The following is a 21,126-nucleotide window of genomic DNA, read 5'->3' on the forward strand; positions in this document are numbered from 1 at the left end:
CACTAATAATACAATTAGGAACTTGATGAACAAAATTTCAGAATATTCATATAGTGCGTGGAAATTATTGATTGAAATTCTGATGAACATTGACTGGAAATCCTGTAGAAAGTGATCAAGATCTTTTACTTGCTGAGTTCTGTACTTTAAATTTACAGATTTCTTTGTTTAACCATTTAAACAAATAGAAGCAACTGCTGTGGGTTTGTACATCTCTCAAACACGAGCTAACTTCCGCATGAAAAATCAAACAATCTTCTCCTACTTTGAGTTACATGTTATTTTGATAATTTTGGCCTTATTTCTCAATCTGAGCCTACATGTTTCTTAGACAAGATAAACAGTATCCATCCATGTATAAAATCATTTTCAACTGTTGCAGTAATAGCTTTATGCCTTTCTTGGATGCCTTAGTCTAAGATTCCAGACGTGGTAGGCATCAAATCCACACTTGGATCTCTAGAGGATTTTTCTTAGACCACGTGTGATTTCAGAATAACTTAGTAAGCTGTTTCTGAAGTTTAGTTTTATAATTTTTCACATCCAGTTGTTTTGACATATGCCATTTACAAAATTTGGTCATATTCAAGTAAGTCAGTCAGTCTGAACTTGTCTTTTGTCATGTTACTGATGAAATTTGAGCCATCTATGCTCTGAATATGAGTGGTTTCTCAAAATACTAAGAATACATTATGAGCTTTGAAAGGGAATTAATATTTACAGAAATGAATTTCATAAACAAGTTTTTATCTTAGTTGACCAAAAATATCTTTGAAATTTCTTAACAAATATTAGTACATATTTGGATTTTGAAAAAAATTATTTCTGAAAAGAGATTCACGTTTTCTCATTAATGCTTAAGTTAATGTAATTAAATTTAGTGTAATTTAAATATTATTTGTAATTATTCATTAGTACTTATGACATTTATTATTGTACTTTAAATAAAAATGCTGTCTGAACTATAATACCAGTCACATGTTTCAGTATTTTTGGTTATGACAGAGCACAGTGAATTATATTCTTCCTCTTGTATACTTTGAAGAAAACTTAAGTGAGAATCTCTGCTCTAGTCATGTTTAGTCTTGATGGAACTTTTTTCAGTGTATTTGAAAGTCCACATTTAAAGGAAGGTACATCTAAAAATAATTCACAGCATTAGATCAAAATCTTGGAATCACAAAAATATTCTCATCAGACTCATGTGATTTGTTCCACTGAGAACCAACTTATTCAAAAATTGGACTGCATAATTTGCTGACCTGGCTGGCCGAGTAGTTAGCGTATCTGCTCTTCAGCCAAAAGGCTGCGGGTTCGAATTCTGCCATGGGCATGGATGTTTGTGATTGCCTGTGAAAATACTAGTGGGAGCGATAGATGGTGTTGGTATAGTTGCGGTTTGCTGGTGGATTTAGTGATGGAGACAGAGCTGTAGAGTAGGTGTCCTCCCTCGATGAGTCTTTGAACTACCTGGAGGTGTCAAGTAATAATAATAAAATAAGTGATATGTCACAAAATGGCTATTATTGCTGCTTGGTTCATTGCATCTTAAAGGCTTATATTCCTATTTGGCCAGTCTGAGGTATTATTATTAGTTTGTATCCTTATGTGAAAATACACTTTAGAACAGATACTTACTATCAAATGAGGGATATCTGTAACAAAGTGAAAAATGTGTTGGTGGAGGGGAGAATCTTTATAGTGATATTTTCAGACTTCGCAAAGCCATTTGCCAAATTGCTGCATGGCAGGTTGGGATACAAGCTGGTGTAGGGGAGCAAAAGACAATGATAATAGATCAGAGTTTGGTTGTCTGATTGATATCAGCAAGTCATATTTGAGAAAAGTGAGGGCACTGTTTCAGAAAAGGAAGGTAACTAGTGGTGTATTGAAGGGTTTTGTTTTAGGGCCATTACTTTTATTTGTTAATGATATTGCCTGTTGATTTATAAGCAGTAATTCATATTTTAAGTCCTAATGTACAACTGAAATAGCTTTTGCCTCGATAGATGAATGGGATTTTCATTTTAATTAAAATGCAGAATGTTGAACTTTGGAGTGCATAAGTGTAAAAGTATTTTGTTTTATGGAAATATGCTCTATTTGGTGGGTGGATTTTGAAATCAGGGGATTAATAGTTGACAGAGGCTTGAAGTTCAGAGGGCACATTGCAAGTTTTGTAAAGATTGTACAGTGCATTGCTACTATAATAATGAGATGGTTGCACCACTGTTCAAGACATTGATCAGAACACATGGACTATTGCATATTCACCAGGTTTCATTGTAATGAGAATACTGGAGAGGATCCAGAGACAAGACTAAGACTTTGTCTCTGGATCTTCTCCAAGTTCTCCATAGGTGTTTGGGATTAATGTAAATTGCATAGTTAATAGCAAAAAAAGAGATGATGTGATGCAGCCATTTAACTTGGTGAGGAGATGTTAGAAGATTAATGCAGGAAGGAATTACTGTGCTGGACTATAATAAATTGAGTTTAATCCTTTATCCAAGTGTAGGCAAACAAAGTTTTCGCCTGAAAATATCTTCAGGACTGAGGCAAGGTGGTACATCTGGTGGCACCTCGTAGCAAAGGTGGACCAAGCTCTCATCTCTCCTTGTCTTAGTATCTCCCATAATGCAAAGCACATCTCCTTGTGGACATGTATAATGCTATGCATTAAGGGAAGGGCCACTACCCAGACCGGTTTCCACCTTTATTGAGATCTCGTCAGTGGGAGGCAGGCCCAGAAGTGGTGATACCAAGGCAGAAGCAATGGAGAGGTCATATTTACCTATATGAGTTGCCAAAGGGTGTACCACCTTATTATTAAATTACTCTGGATTTAGAGAAAGATGTTGGAAGTTTATTTTGTACTTGGTTAGACTATAATAAATTTAGTTTAATCCTTTATCCAAGTGTAGGCAAACAAAGTTTGCACTACAGGACTGAGGCAAGGTGGTACATCTATTGGCACCTCATAGCAAAGGTGGACCAAGCTCTCATCTCTCCTTGTCTATGGGTGGGGCTGAGAACTTTTCAGACCACCCTTGTACACACTTTAACAGATGTCATCTAGGCAATTTGGATCGAATTACAATAGTAATGTGTAGTATGATGTTTTCTCAAAAGATGTCATTACTCACATGAATACTTGCATCAACACATGACTGGTAGGACAGTTAGACAATCAACACCATAGCCAAGGAAGCAGGACTTGTTGCTGTGCGAGGCCTCCCAGATCTTCCCTTTTGCACATCACACACATGGTACCATGGGTCTCATCACGAATACGTGCAATTGTCAGGCATGTTGGAGGTTGTGTTGCCAACTCACTCCTCCATTGTTGTTGAACTTCAACAACATTCTCAAATTTGAAATACCACTTTAAAATGGTTTTGTGTTCTTCCTCGAGCGAAAATTGTGCCTCGGCTATTTTGTTTCACTGTCCTACCGGTCATGTGTTGATTCTAGTATTCATGTGAGTAACGACATCTTTTGGGAGAACATCATACTACACACTGCTACCATAATTTGATCCAATTTCAAAAAAAAGTCCATAGGTGACATCTGTTAAAGTGTCTATACATTTATTTTGACTGACTCTCTCTACGCGCACATGCACGCAGAGAGTGACAAGTGAATATAATGCATTGTTGGAGTGTGAATTAATTTTAAGTTCATTGCGATATTATTACATGACACCTTTAGGGAGTCCAAAGACTCATCGAGGGAAGACATCTACTTTATGACTCTGTCTCCACCACTCAATCCTCCAATGAACTGCAACTACACCAAACGTCATCTACTGCCACCATCACTACTATTTTCACAGTCACAAACATCCATGCCCACAACAGGATTTGAACCTGCAGCAGCCTTTTGACTGGAGAGCAGATAAGCTAACCACTAGGTTAACCAGGCCAGCGATATGTTGCTGGTTGAGTAAGAGCTCCTGTGATGTGAATTGGTTGAGTTCATAGGGGTTTGCTAATATTAATACTCAAAAAACCTTTCAAAACTTTCATAACTTTTTTTTTGTCAAACTGCCTAATCTGCAAAATTGAGCCGAACATAATATGGTGACTTCATGAAATTTTTTTTGTTTTATTAATCTGCTTTGACTATGATTTTTCCCCATTAGTTGCATAAATGAATTGGAACTACATTAAAGTTCTCCTTAGAAATTGCTATAAATATGAATGTCTACTCAAGGAAACGTGCAAAAGTATGTTTAATAAAAATGACTGTGTTTATTTGCTGTCAGTAGAAAGCTGCCACTAAAAGTTTTCAACATCTTTCTCTGGTAAAAAGAGCCAAACATTTTTAACACAATTTGCGTTCCATTTTTCCAGTTTAATTTTTCATTATTGTTGTTATTATTATTATTGTACAAGCACCTCCATGGAGTCCTAAGACTCATAGTGGGAGACCTAGATTATCCACACAATCTGTCATACTTCTTCTTAAACCCATTAACAGATATAGTACTGTCAACTGACTGGCAACCCATTGTGTTCATTCAAACTCTCCAAGCAAAAAATCTAGTCCTCATGCCCCTACTAGCCACATTTTTACTCAACTTCCAAAGACGACTTCTTGTTCCCTCTCCTCCCCCACAGTTAAGTGCTGAAAAATTTCCCCTGTATCAATCATATCTACCCTTTTTCACCTATCCACCAACTTCTGTAGTCCACACACACACCTTCAATCTATCCTCATAAGAAATATTCCAAAGACCACTCACCAACTTGGTCGCTTGCCTCTGAATCTCTCCTCCACTTCCTCATCCCCAAGAAACCCACTAGACCAGACCTGAGCACAGTAATCCAGATGTTGACATATCAAGGCTGTATAAAGAAGAATAACAACATGCTTCTCTCTACTTGTTGGTGTGTTCTTCAATAGCCAAATAATATTATGAGCATCCTAAGCAATATGTCTTCTAAACTTCACCTCTCTCTGTCTACCACCACCACCACCCCTAAAACCATAGCTTCGTCTATTTCCTGAAGTATATTTCAATCAATGTGATATACAGCTTGTAATCTATTTATCCAAAATGCATAAATACATATTTTCACATTAAACTAACACCCATTATCTTTTGTGCATTATTTAAATAATCCTACAAACTCTCCACATCACCTTGATTCACAATTCATTCTATCTAATTTTGCATCCTCAAAAATAACTGAATATTTTCTTTCAGATTATTTCCTATATCATTTATATACAAAATAAACAGTAGCTGTCTAGTACTGAACTTTGCAGCACACTATTAGTCACCTGCTTTTGCCTGGACTCTGCTCCTCCATATACCATGTTTTGATATCTATCCAGCAGCCACCCTCTTATCCACATGACCAATGTCTATCCATCTCCCAATTGTTCTAATTTGCTTAATAGCTATGTGGTATTCTGTCAAATGCCTTTGCAAAATCCAGCAGAATTGTCATATAGCCATTTCCTTTATCCAATCATCTGTCACTGTTATAAAATCTTAGCAAATTACTAAGGCATGACTGACCCTCCTCAAAGCATTGTTGCCTCTCATAGAGTATTATATTCTTATCCTCCCATTTTCGAATTCTCTTTTTGACTAATTTTTCTAGTATTTTACTGCCATTCCTAAGATATTGATTGGTCTGTAATTTGCTACTGCAGTCTTAGAACCTCCCTTATGCAAGGAAATTTTATTTTGCTCTCTTTCCACTCCTTTGGAACTCTACCACAGCTCAGACCTAAATTAAAGAGCTTAGTCAGAGACATTGCCAGTTTCCTTGTGCATTCCCAGAAAACACGAGCTGATATCCCCATCTGTCACTATCATCACTGTATGATAGTGACAAGGAAAATGTATACATGCTTTCACATGCATACATTTTGCCCTCCATTTTTTGTTAATTATTCTGTGTAATTTGTTCCTGGTTTCATTTTAATAGTTCACTCTAAGTTTTCAATAATATCCATGCATTATTATTCCTTATATATGTCACTGTTTCGTTTGGTTTTTTTGAATTATTTTAACTTAATATACTCATTGTTCTAACTCTGATCTCGGTAGATGCCAACTGCGAAATACAAGTGAATTTTGTTGTTATTATTATTATTAAATTTAACTATATTAAGTTTATTTTTAACTCCACTGAACTTACATGTGGTTTTGACTGTAGTTGCCTTGCTATAATAATGTACAGTCACTTTTTTCTTAATTGGATTGTGTGCTTGTATATTCTTGCTTACAAAATCAGTTTCTTATTTTTTTTTTTTTTTTTTTTTGCAGAAGTGCAAAATGAAATTGATTTTGTTGCAGTCAAATGACAGTTTGTATTTTGAAAATTGTAATGCTTTTTTTCAACAATAACTACTCATATTCAGTTAATATGGTTGCCTTCCCATATATTTTGTCGTTGTCGGTATTTTGTGTACAAGTTCTATGAGATATTCTAAAGAATGTAAAAAAATCTTTGTGCCATTAGTAAAAAATGACTGATCTGTTTTGTTAGGTTGTAGTTTGCCTTTAAAGGTGTTGACATTTTTATACCATGAAACTCTCACATGGGAGGCTGTGATGGCCCATAAATGCTATGAGTGTGGAAGCACGTCATCAATTAAAAAGGATAAACCTGTTATGTTTAACAACTAGATTCTAGTCTTGAGGAAGACTGTTCCAAAATGATAGAATGGAATGAAAGAGGATGACAAGAATTTGGTTTGGTTTGTTGGAGCTAGAATGTTCATGTATTTTCATTGCATAGCACCCATGCAAAATACCAGTAAAAGAGACACAGAAACAGAATGTCTATGAGAAAATAACTAGAGTGAGTCTTTGAATGTGATGTCACTAATTAACTGGATTGTGCTTTTTTGGATAGCATTAATAATCTTTAAAGAAGTTTTTGGTGCATCACCCCCATATGGGAGAGCAGTATTCTAAAGGTAGGAAAGATTTTGGATGTGTACAATATCAGGAGTGTTCAGGTTAAAAGTAATATCGTAAGCAGAAAACAAACTAGTTTTTTTTTTGGTAGGAGGTGGTTATGAATATGATTGTGTTTAGGCCATGCATGAATAGCTGCTGCACATGTTTCAACAGATTTAGAGAGAGGCTCTGTAGCTCAGTTGGTATTAACAGTGTCTTTTGATTGAGACCTGGGGTCTAATACTGTTTAGGATATGAAGAATATTTATCTGGGCTTCTGAGTTGAAGGTGAGTTAACCAATCTCAGAGGGGAGTGATGGGGTTCTCCCCCCTTCCCCCCTGAAACTAGTAGTTTTTTACCCTTACAAAACAGACAAACTGACCAGACAGAAGAACACAATTTATAGATCTACTTACCACATTTTTCCATGTATAAGACGATACTTTTTTCTAAAATTTTTAGATCAATAATTGGGCGTCGTCTTATACATGGGTGGGGGGTAAGTGGTTGAGAGCCCTGCAGTTGCCATGGTGAAACTGCTGGTACCTTGTCTAAGTGAACAGGCTTCTGCCAGTCACTAGCCTTTGTTAACTCTGTCGATTGACATCATTAATGGCTGATTCTTAATAAACCAATCAGAACTCTGAAAGTATTCATGCGTCTGCAACTCATTGGCAGGGTAAGTTAATGCATTAACAATATTTTGAGCACTAGCCCATAAAAATGTCTGAAGATAAAAAATGATTGTCATATTCTTCAAAATTCAAGTTAAAAGTCATCAATTATGCAAAAGAACATGGAGATAAAGCTTCAGAGAGACAGTTTGGATCTCCTCCCACTGAATGTATGATTAGACAATGGAGATGTTTAAAATATTGATTTCTTAATTTTGGATCTCCTCCCACTGAATGTATGATTAGACAATGGAGATGTTTAAAATATTGATTTCTTAATTTTGGGTTTGAAAAAGTAGGGTTCATCTTATACATGGGGCGTCTTATACATGGAAAAATATGGTATGCAAGTATGATTGTATGTATGTATAAATGTATGATTAGACAATGAAGATGTTTAAAATATTGATTTCTTAATTTTGGATCTCCTCCCACTGAATGTATGATTAGACAATGGAGATGTTTAAAATATTGATTTCTTAATTTTGGATCTCCTCCCACTGAATGTATGATTAGACAATGGAGATGTTTAAAATATTGATTTCTTGTTTGGGTTTGAAAAAGTAGGATTCATCTTATACATGGGGGCGTCTTATACATGGAAAAATATGGTATATCAGCCTCAGCTTCTTTGGCCATAACTTAAAAAAAAAAATTAAGAAGGATTTCGAAGGAAAGAGAAGGGAATTAGATGCTAGTTCTGATTGATCAGTGAAATATTCATAGAAAATTCAAACATATTGGATGGATGTGAATAGAGTCAAATCACTTGGTGAGAGAGAGAGAGATTAGTTCGATCTAATTGCTCTTGTGTACTAAGTAACAAAAATTTAGGGAGCTCTTAGAAGAGAAAGAACCTAATTTCATGGATGTGGAGGAGGAGGAGGATGCAATATTTGTAATATTTGTGTTGAGAAATATTTCATGGTAAAGTTATTTCATGAAGCAAAATTTTTTCTTGTACAGAGAAGAAGTGGAAGGAGTGGAAGAAAAGTTTTTTTTGTTAGAAATAAGACCAGATTGAGGCCATGAAGTATTGCAGTTAACAAAATTGTCAAAACCTTACTGAAGAATGCTTTGGAGATCAGAATTTAAGATTTGTGAATTGCACTTTATAAATTATGACACTACATTGCATTTCTCTTCTTATTTGTTCAAATAAAAATAGAAATGCAATGTACTCTCATCAGCAAAATTGTAGATCAGATTTGCAGCATTTGGAGAGGATCATTGATATATATATACAGAAGAGAGTAAGTGAAAGAAAAGAAGTTTGTAGTACTTCAGCATTAATTGTGATACTTTGAGTTTTAAGATTCATTAGCCATCACAACTAATATGCAACCAGAGAGAAAGTTGAAAACTTAATTACAGAGAATAAAAGAGATCTTAAGATTGACATTTGCATCATAGGCCTTTGTGCTGTCATGAGAAACAACGCTTGGGTTTCACTAAACTTTTCTATGGCATTTGTCCAAAGGCAAGCAGCATAAGCAAGAGGATCATCTATTGATAGTGGTAGAATTATTACTGGTGATTGTTTATTAGAATTAAAAAGTTTCCAGGTTGCATTCAAGATGATTAAGAAAGGTTTATTATTATTATGTGACACCTCCAGGCAGTCCAAAGACTCATCGAGGGAGAGCGTGCCAACAGCATCGAATGATTGACCCTTCCAACTACTAACCACACTCAAACTTGCTTAATTTTTTATGAGCCATTAATAGCAAAGGCTCTACCAATCAACCAACCTTTGCTGACTCCATTACTTTATTGGAGTAAAGTGAGAGCAACAACAAGAAGGTAATTTGATAAAGAATAGTTGAGGTGCTGTTCCAGGAAGAAGTTGAATATTGGTTAATTTGTTAACTACAGGATTAATACTGTTATACACAAAAGTATCAAAAGGTAGTACTAAACAAAAGTTAACTCTGAAGCATAAATCTTTAGAATGATAGAAAATATCATAAGAACCAGGAGACTTCTGTTTGGTATCCAGTTTGGACACAAGATTTCTCTCTCTCTCAGGTGAAATATCAAAGGTGAGAATGAATGTGAATTTGAAAGGTAGGAGCAACATTTTCTTAGATAATCAATGGAATTGGAAGAAAAAAAGTAAGAATGAAAACTTTTGTTCTGGAGAATTAAGGGTGATATAAGTGGAAAGAGATTAAAGTGAAATGCATATTTCCCTACCTTTGATAATTGGTTCAATGATGCGTTTGGATCAGAAGGTTGAAAACAATAATCCAGCCAAGGATTGGCATAAAAAAACCTGAATAGCATTCCACTTGACATTTTTATTGTGCCAAACAACATATTATCTAATAAGGTGAATGATTGTGATTGAGAGTGGCTTTATAAGTATTGCTTCTTGGAGAAAAAAAAAAGAATAATAGGTTGTGATCTGGAACTGCATAGAGATAAACAACATCCACAGCATACTCAGAAGGATCAATCATAAGTGAGAGAGAAAGAAATCAGGAGGGGTTTAGAGAGAGATTTGGGTTGTCTAGTATTCTGGTAGGATGTGAATAACTTGAGAGATTATTGGTGATACTGCCTTAGGAACTCCACTGAATCAGCTTTTGGAAGCGAAAGCTGCTTGACGTTTTGAACCATAACATTTTTGAGAAAGATTATTTTACTATTTTACTGTTGAATAAAATTATCAGCTCAAATATTCAATTCGAATCATCGTTATGTTGTAGACTGGCCTAATAATTCACGCAATAACAGCAGTGGTGTTTTTGTAGTACTTGGTCTAAATCACTATGGTAACTCTTATTTTGGTTTAATTTTATATGCTTAAGCATTATAAAAGTTTTTAATCTCATAACTATATATTTATATAAAATATCTGTTATTGCTTGTAAATATGACTTGTTTTATTCAGTTTTAAATGAATTTGTATTGAATTGAGTTGTGAAGCATAATTATATAATATCTAACCCAGTGGAAAAACTACTAATTTTTATTTTTCTTGAAACATTATACATGATGAATACATATATTATTAATTACTTAAACAAATTTTTATATATAAGATAAATCTACAGCATATTTTGTTTGATGTTGTTGAATTGCATTTTTAATTATCTTTTTTTCTAGTATACTCAAGCAGATCCACCAACAAATAAAGGATTAGCCAATTTAGTTATACAGCTTATTCAGTTTCAAGAGGATGCATTTGGAAAAACTGTTAGCAAGCCACCTCTTACTAGATTACCAGTATGTATTTCTTATCTGTGTGAACTTTAAATCATTGCACACAAAACATATAATGAGTAACCCTAAATGTCTTGTTCTATATCTAATGTTTAAGCATATGTTTTCTTTTTGCAGAGCATAATTAGATGGTTCACTTGTGTTTTTTTTTTTTTTAAATTAAGTATAGTTGGATTTATTTGTGAAACTGTATTATATTACTGTTGTATTATATTATATTATATTGTATTATGCAGGTTCCTCCAGAAAATCCAAGAACTCATCATATGAGGGCCCCTCACTTCTAGATAAATACCTATCATACCTGTCCTTGAACAGATTCATCAGAAATGCATTCATATTTAAAAGTTGCCTGTTCCACACAGTATACACATGCAAGGTTTTTCTTGACACCTCAAGAAAAACCTTGCATGTTTCCTGGCCATATTCATAGTCAGCTTCTAAAGATGTTTCTATTTCCTGAGTATAGGATGATAATCACTATTCTCTTTATCATTGGGACAATTCCCTTGACATTTTGATGGTCCAAGCTATTGTTATATTTGAATAGTTTACTTGAACACTCATGTCATCTTTTCAATATTTTTTCATGATCAGTAATATTTATTCCATTCTCATCCTCAGTTATCCAGCTCTTATGAATAAAAATGGTCTTATTATGTCCTTAATTATCTGGTATGTTTTGTTATATGATTATTCTTTTGAAGATATTATCCTCAATTTCTTTGCATTCTCTGGAGCTCATTGACTACTGACACCATATTTCCCTAAATATATATTCTACTTGCAGTGTTATCAGTCATCATCAGTTTCATGGTATGCACCGTCTCAGGGTGCAAAGAAGTCTCCGACAGCACATCATGATTAAGTGTCCATTATTACTAATGTCCAGTCAACAGTCTTCCTCCAAATTATTCTATCACTCATTAGCACTCCAGTAATATCAGGTTTCATATTTCTTTCTTCTAGGGTATTTCTAACTACAGTCAGTTTATCTAGATCTTGGTTTACCTCTGGGTTTTTTCCCTAGTCTCTTGGCATCAAACTACTGCTTAGTTAAATCCACCACATTAAATCTAATACAATCAGAGATATCAAATTTAGCTCTTTGCTTTAAGCAGGTGATGTCGCATACCCAAATGGAAATACTTTCATTTATATGTTGCAACACTCTGTATGTGCTAGTAATTTAGTAAAATTTGGAATATAGAATGTAGGTCAGTTTTGTTTTCAGTTTATTTTTTTGACTTCTTAATTGATATTATGTGAAAATGGATTTTAATGAAATTTGTTATTTTTTTTATTTTCATTTTTCCTCGACTTAGAAGAGAGCAGTCCAGTTGATTACTGATCCATGTCTCACACTACCCATTCACACAGTCTTAGGAGCTAAATTCACATTATGGGTAAATACCAAGAATAGTGATCAGAGCCTGCTCCACCCTTACTATGAGTTGCCTCAGTTTGCACTACCAAATAGGTCAGATGTTGCACTATCCAGGTATTTGCTTATGCTTGGAATCGCCGAACTTTATATAGTTTCTATATTCGGCTAAGAAACAATATGGGATGTAATCTCCCTTAACTTAAATAAGTTCATGTTGCCAAATTGAAGATTTTGGCTCTTCATATAATTAGTAATTCTTTTAGATCATTTAAAACACATGCACTGCTGCTGAATACCTCATCACTGTTCTTCTCTAAACTCATAGAACAAGTTTTCTTCTTTGTTCGAATTCTGTCAAGGACAACAGTTGAGAGAATGAAGCTTTACTCATTTTTTCATAGAGAGACATTCTGCAGGTTTTCAAATCCAATGTTAGCATATTTTCTTTTTCTTCACCTTTCTGCCCATCCATGTTACTTACGCATGATAGGTTAAACAACCTCTTATGTGGTATTATATTAAAAACATGAAATCATTCATAGTGGGAAAATTATGCAAGATACAATTGGCTATAATACTTAAGCTCAAACCTGTAAAATATTTGTAAATCACATGCTAACTTTTGACATATGTGTTGGTAATCTTTTCATAATCTCTTTGAATGCCATATATTTTTCACAGACGTACTTAGTTTTCATGAAAATAATGGAGACATCTAATCAAAAATTCAACTTGGAACAGTTTTCAAAGTATAGTATATGTAAACAGTAGGAGCCTCACAAGACTGTAGCTTAAAAGTTTTGCTATAATTCCTTTTTTTGTTGCAAAATGATTTGATATCATGTTTAATACCACTTTCCTTCATAATGTGATCCATATAGATAATGAATAGCAGAGGGGATAATGTACATCCTTGTCTCACACCAGATTTAACATTAAACCATCTTCCTGTACTTCCTTCAATTCTAACTGCTGACTTACAACTCAAATAAAGACTAAGTATTGCTTGATGTAATGCCCCATTGACGCCATATAACTGCAGCGTATTGAATAGCTTCTCTCTTGGCACCTTGTCATATGCCTTTTCCAAATCGACAAAACTTAAATACAGATCTTTGTTATATTCCCATGCTTTCTCAACTATATGTCGTAAAGTGAAGATCTGATCCTGACAGCCTCTATTTGGCCTGAATCCAGCTTGTTCTTCACCAAGCTTTTCTTCCACAATTCTTCTCAACCGTTTCTCAAGTATACTTGCATAGTTTTACACAGTGTTTAGCATTCTTGCATTTGTCTCTATATTCTCTAAGAGCACAAGCTGACTTATTTGACAGAAACTTTTGATATGCTTTCTTCTTTTCCTTCACTGCCTCTTTAATTTCCTATGTCCACCAGGGAGTTCTGATTTTTTTATCCTTGCAGACAACCTCACCACATGCCTCTCTGGCTGAATCAATCAATGTTTTCTTCAGAGTTTGCCACTGAATCTCCAAGGTTTGATTCCTGTTCTCAAACTCTTTTATTTTTTCTTCAATAATCTTTGTGTATTTTAGTCTACAGTTCACATCTGAGAGCTGCTCAACCTTTATTCGCTTTAAAACTTTCTTACATGTTCTTCTTTTCAATATGAAATTCAATTTTATCCTGCTGAAGACTAAATAGCGTTCACTTCCGATTTCAAATCCTCTGTACACTCTGGTGTCCTGCACCAGGGAGAAAACATCACTATCAACAATAACATAGTCAATGAGACTTTTCTTATTTCTTGCCTCTTCTCTCCATGTGAATTTGTGCACTTTTTTATGTTGGAACATGGTGTTAGTAATAACCAGTCCATGTCCTGAGCAGAAATCCAACAGATATTTGCCATTATTATTAGCTTTGCTCTTTTCTCCAAATTTTCCCAAAATATTTTTGTATGTCTCACAATCATTTCCTACTCTGCTATTTAGATCCCCAACAAGGACCAACTTTTCCTTTTTCATTGTGTCAGTTGCTTTTTCTAAAGCCTCAAAAAATTTCTCCACTTCTACCTTAGTAGAATCTTCTGTGGGACCATAGGCACAAATAAGTCTCATTGTCCAGTTCCACATTCTCATATTTGTCCACATTACTCTACTTGAGACTGACTGCCATTCAAGAAAATTAGCCTCGTATTTTGTGTTGAATACTATGTCTACTCCTTCTTTTTCTTGGTTGTCATTGCCTGAATATAACATCTTGTATTTATTGCTCAGAAGGATCTCACCAGTTTTGGTCTTTTTTGTTTCAGTCACCCCTATTATGTCGATCTGGTACTTATCTAATTCCTCAGCTAGCTCCATTTCTTTGCCATTCAGGCTTCTTACGTTGATAGTACTGATCTTTAACTCTGGTGATGTTGAGTTGGGGTTTGTTTTCAGATTTGTTCCAGTAGCTGACTTTTCACTGTTCGCCCTGGTTCCCTGGCGAAAACAACGGGGGCCTTGTTTAACTGGGCGACGCCCCGGCTGGTATGAAATTTTATCATGTTGTACCATCATTTTTTATTTTGGTTTAACCAATAAGAATACAATTTGGTTGGCTAAATCCCAAATTGCCAGCCCATCCTTGTTCGTTCAGTATCCAAGTAGATACCCAACAGGGTGCACCACGAGAAGGTGAGGATTGGACATTAGGTCAGAAGCCCTGTTCGGTTCTCTGCATTCCTTTAAAGGCTATGTGGAGGTCTCCTCTCAGTTATACAGCTTTGACACTTAAGCACCCCAATTAAAATTCATCTTTTATTTATTTATGTTGTGCCTTATATTTCTATACTACTTATGAATTAGCGGTCACATAAAGTGAGAATACCCTATAGCTCACTGGAATCCCGGCCACTGTGAACACAAGACGAATGAAGATCACGGGTATGTCATGTATTGACAATCACTGCAGATTCTCAGTCATAGGTCGTATGCAATGTAGTGTGCATTCTCAAATTGTCTACTCAACTCTCCCCCCCCCAGGATTAAATCTTGATTGCTCGGCCCCCTCCAAGATTGAATCCTGAGTGCGCTACTGCTCACTTGTAATAACATTTATTGAAATTTAGTATTTAGGATCACTATTAAAATTTGTTGCTATTTCATCTGGACTACTTGAATGTCAAAATTAGATAGTTAGGTTTATGCTACATATTGCTAAAATGGCTCCAAGTTCAGTCGTGATATTGAATGGAGACACAGACAAGAATGCTATTATAGAATGCACCATTTTATGATAGCTGCTGTTATTTCCTTGTTTGCTTGTGCCTTATTGCATTAAGTCATGGAATTCATTAAAGCTGCAGAAGCACACCTGAACATCCCCATCAGAGTAGCAGAGAGTTATTTTACATCATAACTACATCAACATGTTACAGATTTCATTGAAAAGGTGTGCAGTTTTAATTAAACTTCTTAGAAAATTGTTTTATTTTAAACTACTTTTGGAACATGGTATGCTTATAAATTAAAGATACCAAAAAAATTATATATTTGGTTTCATCCTTTATCCAAGTGTAAGCAAACAAGTTTGCACCTGAACTATTTTCAGGACTTTATGACTTGTGCATTACTTCAGCCTTGGTATCACCTCTGGATCTGGCTTCCACTGATGAGACCTCAATAAAGGTCGAAGCTGGTCTGGGTAGTGACCCTTCTCTTAATGCATTATATACCTGTAAGGATATGTGGTTTGCATTATGGGATACTAAGACAAGTGATGTGAAGTCATATACCTTTACCACGAGTTACCCCAGTCCTGAAAATAGTTCAGGCGCAAACTTGTTTGCTTACACTTGGATAAAAGATTAAACCAAGTATATAATTTCTTGGTATCTTTAATTTATAGTATAACCAAGTACAAACACTTTCAACATAGTATGCTCATCTGAAATGGAATATGGATCCCAACCTATGCTACCAATGCAGCCAACAAACAGCAGTCCACTTTGCAGATAGCTGTATTTGCATCCTTTCCAGGTAGACTATGAATTGTCTCTCAGGCAATTTAGGCAACATGTGATATTTATACACCATAAACTTCATGTCTCAGTTGAATTTCTTTCTAAAATGGAATAGAAAAATGTGATTTAACTTATACATGGTGTAATTGAAATTTGAGAGAGATGTGAACCTTTCATAATACATGCTGCCTTAAGGTGGTCAAGTGGGTAACACCTTTGCTCTCTGCCTACAGGCCATGAGTTCAAATTTAAATTCACAGTGAATGTGAATATCTTCAAATGATAGATGCCTGGTTTGAGATTGCTAACTGCTTACTGGAGGATTGAATTTGCTTGAGAAAAAAATTTCATGTTTGATCTCTAGAACAGCAGAACCAGACTATCTGATTGTAAGCCCATTCAAAGTGCTGAATGTTATAGGTTTTCAACTTCTTGTGGATGGGATTGAAGGGGATAGGGAGGAGCAATATAGTATAGGAAAACTATATTATATTGCTTATTATATATATATATCATAATAGCTATAGCAATATAGTATAGGAACTGTATTGCTTTACCACATAGCTGCACATTTTCTAGTTTATACTGAAAACCAGCTTGCCACCAGATATTGTCAGTAGGTAACCAGCAAAGACAATATCTGGTGGCAAGCTGGTCTTTTGATGATAGCTATAAGCTGATGGTACTTGTCTGTGTGTTGAGGCTTAAGTGCTGTGAGAACATCATGTTGGAGGCTTAATGGATTGTATACAGCACTCAGAAAGGATTAAATCAGAATTTAATACTTCCTATATTTCGTCTCAGTCACTGAGACAGGGATTACAAAAAAAACTAATGTAACATATACACAAATACCACACAATACTAAGCCAACCATGTGGGTGATTCTCAAGTCCTATCTAGGTGGAGCGCTCTCAATGACGGTTGTAGGTGGCCTGGAATATAAGGTGGGATCTCTGATAATCAGTGTTTCCCAAATCTTAGGAAACTTAATGCAACCATATTTATTTAGATTTGGTTGATTTCTGAGAGCTGCTGTGGATTCTAAAAATAGTCTCTCTTTTTTGAATTTACTGTGGTGGAGCATGGTGGTTTTTTTCCAAGAGATCTTGTGGGTTGTATCCAAGACACGGTCAACCAGGCCTGACTGAACATAGTCGTGGTTGCAGATGTATGACGTGTTTCTCTAAGCAGATGATTGCTGATCTGCATGTCTGTCCAAAGTACGCCAGCTTACAGGAACAGGGTATTTTATGAACTCCAGGCACTGAGAGAGGAGGGAGCTGATCTTTTGTAGAACGGATAAGGGTAGCAAGTTTGCGGTGAGGCTTAAATGCTGTGTGTAGGTTGTACTTATTTAAAATCTTGGCTATTTTTTCTGATGTGCCACGGATGTAGGGTATGGTGATGGTTTCTAAATTCTTTCTGAAGAGATGGCTGGGGAATTGGGGAGGAACTGATTATCTTTTTAATACTATAATCACTGTAGCCATTGGAGAAGATGGTGTTGTATATGTGGTCGAGCTCAGTTGCAAGGGCGGTTCCACTGGAACAAAGATTGTGGGCTCTCTTGGTTAGAATTTTAATAATGCCATATTGTTGAGCAGGGTGGTGGTGGGAGAATTTGTGAATGTATCTGCCTGTGTGCATAAGTTTTCTGTATACTGTGAAGGAATGTGTACCATTAGGAAGGTGTGTAACTAAGGTGTCTAGGAAGGATAAACTATTGTTCTTTTCTTTTCCCATTGTAAATTGGATTCTTGGATGTAGGCTGTTGAGGTGACTGACGAAGGAGTCTAATGTGTCTGGGCCATGAAGCCAAATAGAGAACACATCATCTACATATCTTAGCCAGATAGAAGGTTTGAGAGGTGCTGAGTCTATGGCTCATTTTTCAAAAAAATTATTTTTTTCCATATATAAATTGGCGAGAGGGGGGGGGAGGAAACCCATTATAAAGAATACAGTTGAATTAAGCTTCCTAAGATTTGGGAAACACTAATCATCAGAGATCCCACCTTACATTCCAGGCCACCTACAAACGCCCATAGAGGGAGCTCCACCTAGATAGGACTTTAGAGTCACCCACGTGGTTGGCTTATTATTGTGTGGTATTTGTGTATATGTTACATTAGTTTTTTTTGTAATCCCTGAAGATGTCTCAGTGACAGACGAAATATAAGAAGTATTAAATTCTGTTTTAATCCTTTCTGAGTGCTGTATACAATCCATTAAGCCTCCAACATGATGTCCTCACACCACTTAAGCCTCAACACACAGATTCAAATCATTCATGGAGGAGAAATAGACGCAAATCCAGACAGTACAGTTGCCTAGATAGAGAAGACTATCTAGGCAACTAAATAGGTGGGTCTTTTTAAATAGATGTCAGGATACAAGAGTGATACCCAACTCCGTTAAGCTAAAGATAAATTTTCATTCAAAAAAAGCCCTACGCATATATAACTGTGCCAGCTTTGCAGTACTGCGGGAACAAATTGCCGCTTCTCGTTCCACCCTCTCCGAGACGAACATCGCCATTGGCTCCTTATAATCAGAGCTCTCCGCGGTACTTAACCCTGAACTTTGGTCCATTCTCTCTGTCATCTCAGAAACTTCCGCACAGAAAGAATTCCAAAAAATAAAAAATAACCATATCAAAAAGTATAACAACCTGTGTAAATCCAAACTGCAACTGCAAATTCAGCTGCTCCAGACAGTAGTTAATCTATCTTCCAAAAGGCTCAACAATGATGCCGTCAGTGCCCTAAGCCTCGAACAATTTCGCAGTCGCACCGAAAGAAGTGCTAGATGTAATGTATAATATCGAATGCGGGATCTGTCGATTAGCGCCGGAGATAGCAAATAACATCAGACTTGACTTTGCCAACATCCTCGCCCGGTCTTCGCCTCCAAAAAGTAATTTATTGTCTGGCCAACACACTGCTCTCAGGAAATTACGGAAAGACAAAAGTATTGTCATCACCAGAGCAGATAAGGGTAATGCCACAGTCATCCTTAATGCTACGGAATACAATTGAAAAATAGAGATTGTTCTCCGAGATCACTCTACCTACATCCCACTAGAACACGATCCTACAAAAATACAAGTTAAAAAAATTAAAAAACTTACTTAAAAAAGTATCTGCCTGGCCTCCAGATATGAAAAAACTCAAACCTTTCTGTTCCCAGAATATACGGTTTACCAAAAATCCACAACCTAATTCCCCACTAAGACCTATTGTAGATGCCTTGCTACAAACTGGCAAAACAGCTGGCTAACTTTCTTACCCCCTTCACTGGACTTTCCACATCCTATATAAAAAAACTCTAGCCATTTTAAAACCCTAATAGAAAATGTAACCTTAAGTAACAGACATGTTGGTAAGCTTTGACATCTCCTTACTGTTTACCAGTATTCCCTTAATTGATACCTTAACACTCTTATAAAACGTTTTTCCTTCTGACATCTTAGATCTCTTTTCCTTTGCCATCAATTCTGGTTATTTTTCTTGGAAGAACAAAATCTACAAGCAGATAGAGGGAACAGTCATGGATCTCCCATCTCACCCCCTCTTGCCAATTTTTATATGGAAAATTTTGAAAAATGAGCCATAGACTCAGCCCCTCTCAAACTTTCTATCTGGCTAAGATATGTAGATGTGTTCTTTATTTGGCCTCATGGCCCAGATACATTAGACTCCTTCCTCAGTCAGCTCAGCAGCCTACATCCAAGAATCCTGTTTACGATGGAAAAGAACAATAGTTTACCCTTCCTAGACACCTTAGTTACACGCCTTCCTAATGGTACACTTTCCTTTACTGTATACAGAAAACCTACGCACACAAGCAGATACATTCACAAACTCTCCTACCACCACCCCGCTCAATAATATGGCATTATTAAAAATCTAACCAAGAAAGCCCACAATCTTTGTTCCAGTGGAACTGCCCTTGCAACTGAGCTCGGCTGCATATACAACACCTTCTTCTCCAATGGCTACAGCGATCATAGTATTAAAAAAATAATCAGTTCCTCCTCCATTCCCTGGCCATCTCTTCAGAAAGAGTTTAGAAATGCCATCACCATACCCTACGTCTGTGACATATCTGAAAAAATAGCCAAGATTTTAAATAAGTACAACCTACACACAACATTTAAGCCTCACTGCAAACTTGCAATCCTTATCCGTTCTACAAAAGATCAACTCCCTCCTTTCTCAGTGTCTGGAGTTCATAAAGTTCCCTGTAAGCTGGTGTACTTTGGACAGACATGCAGATCAGCAACCATCTGTGTAGAGGCATACAAGTCATACATCTGCAACCATGACTATGGTCAGTCAGGCCTGGCTGACCATGTCTTGGATACAACCCACAGGATCTCTTGGGAAAAAACCACTATGCTCCACCACAGTAAATTCAAAAAAGAGAGACTATTTTTAGAATCCGCAGAGCTCTCAGAAATCAACCAAATCTAAATAAATATGGTTGCATTTAAGCTTCCTAAGATTTGGGAAACTAATCATCAGCGATCTCACCTTGTATTCCAGGCCACCTACAACAGCCATAGAAGGCGCTCCACCTAGATAGGACTTTAGTGTCACCCACATGGTTGGCTTAGTATTGTGTGGTATTTGTGTATATATGTTACATTAGTTTTTTTTGTAATCCCTGAAGATGTCTCAGTGACTGAGACGAAATATAGGAAGTATTAAATTCTGTTTTAATCCTTTCTGAGTGCTGTATACAATCCATTAAGCCTCCATCATGATGAAGATGGTACTTTTTAATTGTCAGCAGGTGACTGGTTGGCAGAGATGATTGGTTTGCAGTACGAACTAGAAAATGTATGGCTGAATACCTCGAGGTTCTGTTTGTAAGTGGGTACTGATTTATATTTGATAGATGTTATTAAAAGTGTCCTTGTGTTGATCATCTAAATTT

At 36.0% G+C, this 21,126-nt stretch overlaps 1 protein-coding gene across 4 annotated transcripts in view; it reads left to right on the forward strand.

Annotated features, from left to right (window-relative positions):
• The window catches only part of mor (SWI/SNF- related protein mor), a 442,374-nt gene that overhangs the window by 11,522 nt on the left and 409,726 nt on the right, over positions 1–21,126 (forward strand). For all 4 annotated transcript variants that reach the window (XM_090398829.1, XM_090398819.1, XM_090398811.1 and 1 more), the window contains exon 2: positions 10,712–10,831. In XM_090398829.1, coding sequence (XP_090254955.1) covers positions 10,712–10,831 — 120 coding nt within the window. The remainder of the gene's footprint in view (positions 1–10,711; positions 10,832–21,126) is intronic.

The sequence above is a fragment of the Typopeltis vanoorti genome, chromosome 1 (assembly GCF_054136105.1).
Source record: "Typopeltis vanoorti isolate ZY-2024b chromosome 1, IOZ_Tvanoo_1.0, whole genome shotgun sequence".
NCBI classification, from domain to species: Eukaryota; Metazoa; Arthropoda; class Arachnida; order Uropygi; family Thelyphonidae; genus Typopeltis; species Typopeltis vanoorti.